Source organism: Myxocyprinus asiaticus, chromosome 25 (assembly GCF_019703515.2).
Source record: "Myxocyprinus asiaticus isolate MX2 ecotype Aquarium Trade chromosome 25, UBuf_Myxa_2, whole genome shotgun sequence".
Classification (NCBI taxonomy): Eukaryota; Metazoa; Chordata; class Actinopteri; order Cypriniformes; family Catostomidae; genus Myxocyprinus; species Myxocyprinus asiaticus.
The window spans coordinates 8,257,014-8,269,673 of NC_059368.1; the positions used below are offsets into that span (position 1 = coordinate 8,257,014).

Sequence of the window (12,660 nt, forward strand, 5' to 3'; positions counted from 1 at the left end):
AAATTAATCATGGCTGACAGTGAAGAGTAAATTTAATCATCGATGACATCGGTATCTGAAAAATATTGCATTTGAATGATGCTGCATCCACACCACTAGGTGTCAGTGTAAATCCAAAACAACATGAACAAAACTTATTGAGTGCACCTTTAAGGAAACAAAATTGCGTTCCATGTGAAATCTATACGAGATGCTGTTTGTCCTGTATTTTAGTGTCTCATACCCAAACAGCTGAGAATGTTTCACAAATCGAGAGAAATGAACCTTAAATAAGGGTGAGTTGTGTGTAGGGTTGCCAATTTTGAAGTTTTAAAATAAGGGACACTTAAATGGGGGGGGGGGGGGAATCACGGCCCCAAACCACATCCTCCACAGTTTTAGTCATAAATGTGTTGAGTTAATATGCGTTATTAATACAAATTGTATATCCTTTCTTATATGCTAAAAATGAGAACTTTCCTGACCCATGACTTATATAAAAAAAACCCATCATTTATATGTAAAAAATATATTTATTAATATATATAATTTCTATTATTTGTCTTCTTTATCTTATGTATACATTTTGGATGGTTTATACTTATTTTTCAATTTTTTTTAAATAATTTTTATTTATTTTATTTGTTTATTTTTTTCCTTCACCTGTACTTGTCTTTATGATTGTATTCATACATTGTTTGATCTTATTGAACATTTATATTGAAAAAACTTACCACCATTTGTGGACTTTTCAGATGGTCCTTTACCACACCCTCCACAGTATTAGCACGTTTTAGCACAATGTGTGGACTTTTCAGACAGTCCCTTACCCACCGTAGGCAAATTTTCCAACTTATATCAATGTTAAATTGGTGATCTGGAACGATTTCACAGTGACGCCATCTGACCAGCTTAAATACGGGACCAATCGCGTCCTGTATTGATTCAATACAGGACGCATCATTTTATCTTTAAATACAGGACGATCCCGTATTTTACGGGACAGGTGGCAACCCTATTTGTGTGAGATATCGGCATGTTGCTACGTTACACGGACGCCACACTTTCACCTAACACCTGAAGCTGCCAGGGAAAAGTAAGCATGGTTTCTGTAGTGTTTTCTGCCAGAAGCAGAACTTTGTCAAACATATAGCATTCTTGTGCATGATAGTTGTTTCTCACCATTGCGATTCCAAAACACCAGTTAACGCACCTATTCATGACATTACATGTAAGTGCTCTTTCTGGAAGACAGCCTCCGCTAAATGACGGTAATAATAACTGCAGCACTTTTAGTACAAAAGTAGCCTAAAGTACAGTACAGGTTTAGATAGTACATGTTTTCTTACATTTCCCTTGTGATAGACACTATTTACTAGCAAAACAAAGACACTGTAATCTGAGGAGAAATACACTATTTTCTGTTAAGTGTTTTCTCTCCCATAAATATCCATTATAACACATGGTTGATTAAAACAGTACTAAGACTTGTACATAGACTTGGATTTTATTTTTTTATTTTTAACTAATATATATTATTTTTAATACAATAACACATTGAGGACTCCATTTTAAATGGTAAGCCAGTTTATGGCACTTTAAAAAAATAGAAAGGTCTTAAGCCTAATTATGGGGAAGAAAACACTTGATAGAAAAAAGAAAACTGTCTTTCTCCATAGACCTTATTCACGACAATAGGGCTTTGAGGGATAGACTTACCATCTCTTCAATGGCACAAACGGTATAAAGCTGTATAAAGCTCCTAGATCACATCTGGAACTGGACTGTCCTGAATTTTGGTAGTAGAAAGTTGGCAACCCTTCTCAGAACACCCCAACAACAGCAAAACAATATGGTAAAAACCACCCAGAACACCTTAGCAACCACCCAGAACACCTTAGCGACTGCATAACAATGTGCTAAAAACAACACCAAATATCCTTGCAACTGCATAACATTGTGGTAAAAACCACACAGAATGCCTTAGCAACCACATAGAACACTCTAGCAACTGCATGACGATTTGCTAAAACCACCCTGAACACCACAGAAACTTCATAGCAACACCTTGACAGCTATCCACAACATGCATTGTGGAGGCAACTTTTGCACAGGTTAGTGCAATTCTTATTTTCTTCAGAAAATGGAAAATGCTGGGGGGACATTCATTTAGAATGAACCACGTTCGTTGATAGCATCATTTATTTGTTCATGCTGTCTGCGTTGTTTTAGCACCCGCTTCACTGAAGGAATTAAGAAAATCATTAATGACGCAAACACGGACAAAGAATTTGTGCTGAATGCAATTTGCATAGCACTTGTTATACTGATTCGTCTATTATATAAGCAACAAAATGCATGCCTCAAAATGGAATATATACTTTGTCACTATGGCAACAACCAGCTTCTCTAGTGTAATGTTGAAACATATTATTATCTGTTATTCATGAATGAATAACTTGGCAGGGTATTCTTACATAATCTACCTGTAAATGAAGCCAGCTTTAGTGTAATATTTGACTGTAGAATTTTAACACACAAACACAATTTTTAAAGAGTGCATGGATGAACACTGTGTTCACCAGCAGTCTGAACAGGTCAAAATAAACCTTGAAGACCTGGGGCCAGTTGCATAAACATAGCCATTAACTTAAGACTTCGTCTAACAATTAGTCTGACTAGCTAAAGACACCATAGAAACCCTGTTGCATAAGAAAATCTCACAGTTGTCTTTAGTAAGACAGTCTAATTGGCATTACATTGTGGGAAAAATAAGACACTGAAGAACTTAAATAAAATGTCCAACAGTGGGCACTCAACACAGTTTTCCTTTGCTGGAAAATATTTGCCTATTAGAAGAATGCAATGCTTCAAAATCCATTGCAATGAACAAATTTAGTGATCAAAAAAATAAATAAAAATAATAATGAAAAAAAAAAAAGGAATTATGTTACTATTGTAGAAGTCAAATCTTCTACAAAGTCTCAACTCAAGTTCTTTTAGCCCTCAACTGAAGTCCCCACAAGCTCAGCTGACAGTTATTTTCCATGGCAACATGGAATGTAAATGAAAGTTAGCCTATGGGTCTGCAGTCTTACATTTTTGTCTTAAATTAGAGCAATCAACGTTTTTATGAAACTGACTGAAAAAGTTGAGACCAAAATTTTAGACAACTAACTTGTAAGACTAGTCTAAAACAGTTTTATGCAACCGGCCCCATGTCATCTAAACCTTTCTCTACACAGAGAACTGTCACAACCACACCGGCACCTTTAGCGAATGTCACATCAGCTGTCCACCTATCAACCCTCAAGAAAATAAAGAACTCATCTGACATCCGTGGGTGGCCCTTTTCCTGGAGAGACGTGGCTTCAAAAGTCCAGCGGAAAGAGCTGTGCTGAAATCTTTCAGCTCTTATCGTTGAAGTTGAAAGGGTATAGTTTGGGAGAGCTGAAGTAACATCTCCGACCTTTTCCATTAAAGACTGAGGCAACATTAATGTCTCCTTCTAGGAGTACTCAAATGCGCAAGATGATATACGCATCATTAATTTTGGCCCAGACCAGGAGGCATGCAGACAGCTGGGAGAAGGCTGATTAGCAGGTGTCTGGAAGGATGTTTGGAGATGTGCTCTCTTGAGCATAGTGCCAGAAAGCCCGGAGAGAGGCTGAATTTCAGTATTCCGCTGATCAAAAGATTTCCAGATGATGGGGAACCAGACATGTCACAGAAGCAAGATGGAGACAGGGGAATGAGGGTCTGAGAGCTCATTTGTCTTTTTAAAATATATTTTAAATGCTTTAGTCCATCTAAAATCATACAGTCCAATTGTTGCGATGTTGGACTAACAGACCTAGATAATGGAATGTACCTCAGCTTCATCCAGCATTTATTCACGTTAATCGGACCACAATTGGCATTGCCGTTGTGCTCATGCTCCAAAAGACAGAGGTGATGCGCAATGTGTATCACTGGGTTTGGCATTTTGACTCACTTTGACTCACTCATCACTTTTTATCCCTCTTTCACTCTGTCTTCCAACTGGCAGTTCACCAGAGGTGGAAAATCATGTTTATTACTGACTGCAAATCAGCAGTGTCAGAAAAAGTGGTGATTCGTGTAAGAGTGCATTAACGGTTATCCATCGCCCAGGAGATTCATGGTGTAGGAACAGCTCTGTGCAGGGTTTAATAAATACTGTGGATCATGTGAAAGCAGGCATTCGCTTAGAGGAACCAGGCCCCTGGGATACGTGACAAGGCTGGACCTCTTGCTGAACTGCCAATAGACAATGTGAATTCAATGACTGGTTCTGTACTGTTCTATCTTTAACCTGTGTGAATAATCCATAACAATCCATAATTCTGTATTGATTTGAGTGTGAGAGCAAAGGTCTCATATGGTACACATTGGGCATACGGTATGACCTTGGTGCTCACGGGCAAAATAAAGATAGAAACCAGCCTCCAAGATTCATGGAAGAATTCACTAAACAGTTGCGCCACTTTTGCACATAATATTTCAACGCAAAAACCTGTATCATACTCCCTAAATACTCACAATCCAGTTTAACCAGGTGCTAAATGTGTTAAAATAGTGCTGCTTTGAATTAAATTAAATTAATTAAATTATTAGATTTAATTTGCACTATAACTGCCCACTGAGAGCAGAAAAGCTTAATGCTAGAGTTGCCACCCGTCCCGTAAAATACGGGATGGTCCTGTATTTAAAGATAAAATGATATTTACATACATTTTCAATTGATCATGACAGCTAATTCATAATTCATCAAATGATCAACAATAGATCGGACAGCTTAATAATTGGGCAAATAGATGCATGTTGTAGCTAGGCGTACTTTCTATATTTTAAAGAGCTGATTCAGATGTGTACCCCCCCACCCCCCACCCCTTGAGGTTTTAACACTGGAGCTCAAATGTTAATATCCATGAGCCAAAAATGAGTCCAGCAGGTAAGACCATGAATGTCTACCAGGAGATTTTGAGGTGTAATGAAACTGTGCTGATCACTATCAAGGTAAAAAAAAAAAAAAAACCTGTTTTTTTTTTTTGCATTATAGCTTCAGCCAGCTAATCTAACACAGCTCATTAAAGCAGCCAATGAAACTGAACTCTCACAGAGAAACAATTAATGATCAGACAAGAATGAAGAGAGAGTGTTTGGTGAAGATAGAAGTAGAAAGAGAGATTTCTGCTGTAATGTATAAGTAAAGTGATTCTTGGAAACCCCCCAGAGTTTCCACAGAAGTCTTTGTTACTGACTTCAAAACACATTTTCAACACCTGTCTGTCCACTGAACATGTCTGGCAAGTCTTATTACACATGTATACTGTAAAACATTCTGTAAGGTTAGAGGTGTATGATTTAATAATAACCAGACAAAGCCTTGAGTACTGTTCAGAATGGAATAAAAGCATACTGAATTATACATTTTTTTTTAATGTAGTATGGCAGTATGAGTTTGGAATGGCATATTACCACACCCAGTGGCATACTACAGACCCTTTGTGCCATATACAGAATAGCTATAGAAGAAATAGTAAGAGTAGTATGGTAGTCACAGCAATGTGTAGCAGCATGCAGTGTGAAAAGATAAATGTTTCAGACAGTAGTATGCTACATTGTTGTCATTACCAGATAATGTATAATTCAACCATTGGCATCCAGTCATATCATATAGATCTGACAAAGCATGCTATATAATGAGGTCATGTGACAACAATGTAGTATACTATTGCCTGAAACTTTATCATTGCACACTACAAACTTTTAGACATTCTAGTTTAAATAAATAAATAAATAGTCGGCAGCATACACCACATACAGTGCAGTGTAAGTGTCAGTGTCTGCAGTATGTTACAATGGCTATGTTCAGATTGGAATACTAACCTACTGTACTTCTTACTGAATACTGAGCAGTATATACTGTAAACTCCCTACTATTAAAAAAAAAAAAAAAGTGAAACTGTAGGCATTTTGCAACAATAAATGCTTCAAACAACAGTATACTACATTGTTGTCACATAACCTCATCATGTTGCAAATGAGTGGTGCCCAATTATCATCTTGGAAATAAATTAATTATTTTACAATTTTGTGTAAAATGTCTTACATTTTGGGAGTCTTATCAAATAATAGGTTGAAACAGAGATGTTAAAAATCGTGTAATTATTTCCAGTTTATTCATCACACTGAAAATGGCAAATTGCATAGTGGGGTACAGTAACTCTGTGAAGTGTGCTCATTGTATACTTCACATTTTGGCAAATGTAGTAGGTCATTTGGTATTCCACTAATATACATGCAGAACATTTGCATACATTTGCATAATACACATGCTGTATACTGTAGAAATAGAGTACTATGTTAGTATCTTTTTCCGAACATAGCCAAAGACTTGAATTAGAGAAGATAATGTCATGTTTCTTGCGGCTCTTTCATGACACATTCGCCTGTGTTGTTATAACCAGCATGATCGGAAGGAGTCTAGCGGGAAGGTTACATCCCCTAAAAGCTTCTTTTTTTTTCTTCCCTGGAATATGATGTCAGGGCTGTTTTTGAGAGTACGTGAGGGCAATACAGAGAACTGAACACTACAAAGTCAACCATATCCCCAAGAGAACCAAACAACAGGGGGCTTACAGAACGTGAGCATGTAGTTGCAAATTAAAAATATTATAATCTCACAAGCAATTGTCCCTCAAAGCTACGTAGATGGGGGACAAAAATCCACACAGAGGGCACACCTGAAAATATGTGTGGGAAAAAGTCAGAGATTTGTTGAATCAGAACTGAATGAATGGACAGCTATTCAACTGTTCTAAATAAAACTGAAGTTGCGGAAATATGCAGTGCTGATTAATTTGCAAGTTAAAGACTGCATCCTAGAACAGTACAGAGATTTCACGTTCATAGCAACACACACTGCACATATAACTCCGCAGAGGCCAGAAATTAGTGCCTAATTAGGGGCAGTGGTGACTCAGTGGTTAAGGCTCTGGATTACTGATCAGAAGGTCAGGGGTTCAAGCCCCAGTACTGCCAAGATGCCACTGTTGGGCCCTTCAGCAAGGCCCTTGACCCAATCTGCTCCAGGGGTGCCGTATCATGGCTGACCCTGCACTCTGACCCCAGCTTAGCTGGGATATGTGAAAAAAAAAGAATTTCACTGTATATGTGCAAATGTATAATGTGTGATAAATTAAATTATTATTTGTTTTCCTTGTTTAAAAAAATGAAATAAAACCCATAGATAACTTTATCTATTATCAGTTAAATATAGTATATCAAATCACAGTAATGAAATACATTAGTATATACTAATGTATTTCATTACTTTGATTAATAATCTATTGATTGATTAATTTATTGATTAATATAATATTCAATCATATTTTAATTTATGATAAATGTATATTTTATTAATTTAATTGATTAATAATCAATATATTAATAGTAAAATTTGTAATTTAATTATATTTATAATCAATAATGTATTTGAATATATAATATTCAAACATATTTAATCATTTATATAATACATGTACCATTTTATATTTTATTATTTCAATTGATTAATAATATCATAAAATAATATGTATTTATTATTTAATAAGATTATCACTGATGTATTTGAATATATAATATTCAATACTATTTTTTTATTTATTTAAAAAATTACTTTTTATATTTCATTAATTTAACGAATTAATAATCAAAATGTACAAATAATATGTATTTATTATTCAATATTATTTATGATTAATAATGTATTTTAATAAATAATACTCAATCATAGTTAATCATTTATAGAATACATTTACTAATTTGTATTGTATTAATTTAATTGATTAATAACAAAAAATATTAATTATGAAATAATGTGTGTATGTTTCTGGTCAGATGGTCAAAGGATCTGCCAAAATGAAATGCATTTTGCTCAGCAAGAACAAAAATTACAGGAAAATTTTTCACAAAGCACAAATATTATTTTTCTGACCCAGAAAACATGCATCTATTTGTTCTGCATATGCTCATTGTTCCTGGGTGATGTATAACACACTGTGGCTGAAAACGCTTAGCAAATGTTAAGCAAAACAGATTTATCTCAACGGCAGCAGTACAGAGTTTGTTCAATTCCTGAGAGAGCTTATCATTACTGATGCTGTTTGCTTTAAGTTCACAGACTCTCTTTAGCAAAGATCACACTGAATTTGCCCTTTGACCTCTGCTCTTGTCTGAGGGACATTAGGCAAGTTCTCATGAGACAAATATGTGCCAGTGAATATCATGATCTCTCCTTACAGAGGACAGTCCCAAGAGCAAGAGAATTGATAAGGATGATTGATATGGTGTTATTAAAATGAAGGCTTGTCGGGGCCATGTGGTTTCTAATCCAGTCTGTGTTGCTAACTTTACTACTTTTCTCACTTCTATCTCAGATTGTCATTTTACAAGAAATGCTATTGCATGTAACAACAACACACACTTTAGAAGTAACACAACTGTTTAAATCTTAAAGAACAAATACACACAAAAAAAAAGGCTGTAAATGCTGGCTTCTTGGCTGTTTGCTTGGATTTTCAGTAGAGCGTTACCACTCTTACACAGGGGCGCAAAAGTGTGAGTGTGAAAAATGACTGGTAAAAATCAATTGGCTGATAAAATTGGGTTTACAACAGGCACAACAGGGAATTCCTGTTCTGAATGTGAATTGTGAATTTCGACATTGCCCCCGTCTCCATTATCTGAATCATTAGAGACACGAAAAAGACCATAAAATGAAAATGAAAAATTCCTGGAGAGAAGCAGCCAAGATTCAGTATCGCATAAGTCACATGCTGACCTACTGTCCTGGACACCAAAGCATCATGGCTATCCAGCTGAACAGATTTTTGTGTGTATTCACAAAAAAATAAAGTGCTCTTCTTTATTATCTTTGCAATTTCCTCTTATAGGCTGTCCATACAATGCACAAGTGCTTTGCTGCTTGTGTGTGTTTCATAGACACATTTTTCCCCTGGGGCCTGTGTTTAAGACTCAAGTTTACAATTGTACAACCCCTCAGTTGTTCAGCCAACAATGCAGACAGCTTTTCTTTTGTTTAACTGCCTTATACTTGAGACAGATGACAAGAGGATTTATTAAAGCCTTTTTCTTTCAAAGCAGCCAACTTAAAGCAGAGCACTATTGATTTGTCCTTTCTTGGAAAAGCTTCCACTAGCTGAACTTACTGTTAGTCATTGTCTGCATTATGAGACAATAGGGTTGTGGGGAACATTTGGAGAATGATGGGAATACATTGGCAGAACCGCTAGGGCAGTAGCTACAGCAGCGTGCTCTTTAAAGTGGACTTAGTCTTGTAGACAGAGTTTTTACTAAACGGCAAAGGGTCTGGTCCACATCGCAGCTTATTTTGGCCAATGATTATTTGATTATTTGTCTTTACGTGCTGTTTAGGAGCGGGTACATTGGAGCGATAAAATATTGCCGTGGCAGTATCAGTAAATGGTTGTATAGAAAACACCAGAAAAATAGCAAATAGTGTATTTGTGTATTAACAAAGCAGTATGGACAGTTCTTCTCATGGATATCTTGGTAAAAGTGAAACAAGATTTGATGCCACTAACCTGGAAAACTTAACAAAATGTGCTTGTTGTATCAAACTGGTACCTTGTAAACAACTTTATTTCAAAGAAAAGTGTTTAACCCTCCTTTTGCATTGAAAAAAATGGCACCTTCCTTTGGTATTCACGGCCATTTTTGACCGGAAGGGTTAGATGTGTAACTCTTTTTTGATGATGATGATGATGATGATGATAATGCTACAGTTTTTCTTCCCTAAAAGAACAGTAAAATTATTCATTACTTTTAAGATTTTATGCTATTTTGATCTCATTTACATGTAAATTTCAAAATTTTACCATTCATTTGCATAAACAAATAAGCACATTTTTGAAAAGAAAATTAAAAATTAAGAACCTACTCTTCTATAAGTTGAAACATGAAGAAAACATGAGAATATGAAATAAATCGGAGGCAGATTGGTGCCATCTGGTGAACTAAATTTAATAACATGACTTGAAAACCATGTCATGCCAGTAACAGCCAATGTGTAGTCTGATGGCTTGTTGTAATCTAATTTGATATTTTATCACAAGATATGCATTTGGATATATATTTAGACATTGTCAAACTATTATTATTATTATTTGTCAAAGTTTAGCATTTTAAATTTGTTTAGAAGTGTTAGTTTTTGCAGTTAATGTAATTATGCTTGCAATCAATCCTGACCATGGTGTTACAAAGAAAAGACACAGAATAAGCAATTTTCTACCAATACTTTATTTAAAACATAAAAATGTAATAACTCAAAGTAAATGCATAATACTGTCAAGAAAATTAACATCAAGAAACAAAAACGAACTGCAAAATTCTGAAAATTAAATTAGAGTATAAAACAAGAATCAGAGTAAACATTTTGAAATTTTAAACTTTCTATAGTAATTTGTGAGTGTGAGTGTGTGTGTCATCAGCTGGAAAACAACAGATGAATTGGAATGCCAACAGTTACCAAAAGATGGCTGTAGAGCTCCACTTATTTATGCCCTGGTTCTGTGTGTGTGTGTGTGTGTGTGTGTGTGTTCTGCATTGTGAGTGTGCAATTGTCTCACCTCTTCATTTCTGAGTGTGTGTGTTTAGCATTGTGACTGATTTATTTATTTATTTAAAAATTTGACAAATAAAAAAGCTCTGTGTTAGAGTCTCACCAGTTAATTTTTGTGTGTGAGTGGGTGTGTATGTTTTTCACTGAAAGATGTTTTAGAATCTCACCATCTGATCAATAAATCAGCCACAATACAGAAAAAATAAATAAATAAAAACAGACAGAAACTACTTCTGTCTGTTTTTTTCTTTTCTTTCTGTATTGTGGCTGATTTATTGATTGTATTTGACAGATAAAAAAAAGCTCTGTTTTTGGTCTTTCCTATTCATTTTCAATGGTCAGTCAATTATTATCGGGAATATCAAGGGTGTCGCTTTTTTTTTTTACGACCACTTAGACTTATCGAATCAAGCAAATTTTTATTTTATTTTTTATATTCAGATGGCAAATGGAGGAAAAGTCACCAAGTCTTGTACTGCTCAGATAAAGGAAAACATTTTTATTAAACGAGGACAATGTTTTTCGGTCAAAAATGACTGAATACCATAGGAGGGTAAAAAAACCCAAAAAACTGTGTGCTCTTACTTCTGAAAGTTGCGTAAAGCCTATCAGATCAGAGCTTTCCAGATCAAGAAAGTGCTTTCCAATTTTGTGAGTAATATGCATCAGACGGTCAGTGAAAAAACTGAGTGTGTGCTGCCTAAGACTGAGACTAACCTGTACTCTGCTTTGCTCCAGAGCGCTCTCCAGTTCCTGTTTGGCAACTGCTGTTTCCTGTTGATGGGTCTGACACATGTGTTCGATGGCTGATGCATGGAGATGGTTCAGCTCTGAACGCAAGGATGCTGAGAGAGAGAGAGAGAGATAGGTAATGAGAAAAAAAAAATCTCTTAATTTTCCCCCTCAATATCATGGCTAGTGTGGTCACAAGGAATTCCACTATTAAACACATTAAAAAAGTTAACAGCCTCGGTAGGTCTGTCTTTAACGGTTTATGAGTTATCTGTAAAAATTTACTTTTTTACTTCTAGAACCAGACTGTTGCGCTCCACACTAGACAAACCATCTTCAAAACAACTCAACTCAAAGCAAGCCATAAGCGTAAACGTCTGGGTCTTATTCACTAACCACCTGAAATCCAGTTTGACTCCCCCTTAGAGTTTCAAAAAATAAAAAAAATAAAAAATAAATAAATAAAAAGTTTTTTTTTTTTTTAAGAGTTTTTGAGATTGGATTACAGCAGGCCTGTTGTGAGTGTCTGTGTAAGTTTGTGTTTACATGTGTGTATTTGTATACCCAGCATGGCTTTGCCCTCATCCTCCAGTTCGAAGCGGAGAGTCTGCAGCTCTTGCTCTGACTGCTGTTTGAGAGTCTCAATGGTCTGCCTGTGAGCCTCACGCATTGACTGCAGTTCCATGTGATGCTGCTGCCGCAAACGCTCTTCTAACTCCTGCACACACACACACAAACATGCATGTCTACATATGGCTAATGCGTAAGAAAAATAAAATAAAATACAAGGAAGAAATGGATTATACACACCATCATGTGTACCTTGTTTATTTTGTTTTTCTTTATTAATTTCCTGTATACAATGTAATATATTTGGCACGCTTTTCATACTGTACTGATGTACACCAATCGACCCTTTGCTAAGCTCTGCCCCCTTCGGTTACTGCTGCTTGCTCAGATAGTGTGACGAGTAGAAGGACGTGGCCGGGCCGTGATGGTGCATGTCCGGCGCTGAATCAGCTGATCAGCGGGAGAGTGAGATAAAGGGGAGCAGGTGGTGCCAGTTTGAGAGAGAGAGACGCATGCAGCTGTGTTGCATATGTGCCTGTGTTTGTTTGTTTTATGTTGAGTTTCTTATTAAAATTTATGTTTACTGTTCAGCCGGTTCCCGCCTCCTCCTTGCCCGTTGCTGCTGGCCGCCGAGAGCCGGAGGAACTGCTGCTGTCCGCCGAAGAAGGGGAGGAGCAGTTCTGTCCGCCAGG

The 12,660-nt window shown here is 36.1% G+C and overlaps 1 protein-coding gene across 2 annotated transcripts in view; it reads right to left on the reverse strand.

Moving 5' to 3' along the window:
- The window catches only part of LOC127416039 (protein FAM184A-like), a 172,765-nt gene that overhangs the window by 34,485 nt on the left and 125,620 nt on the right, over positions 1-12,660 (reverse strand). For both annotated transcript variants that reach the window (XM_051655131.1, XM_051655130.1), the window contains exons 12-13: positions 11,963-12,116; positions 11,384-11,511 (exon numbers count right to left, since the gene is read on the reverse strand). In XM_051655131.1, coding sequence (XP_051511091.1) covers positions 11,384-11,511; positions 11,963-12,116 — 282 coding nt within the window. The remainder of the gene's footprint in view (positions 1-11,383; positions 11,512-11,962; positions 12,117-12,660) is intronic.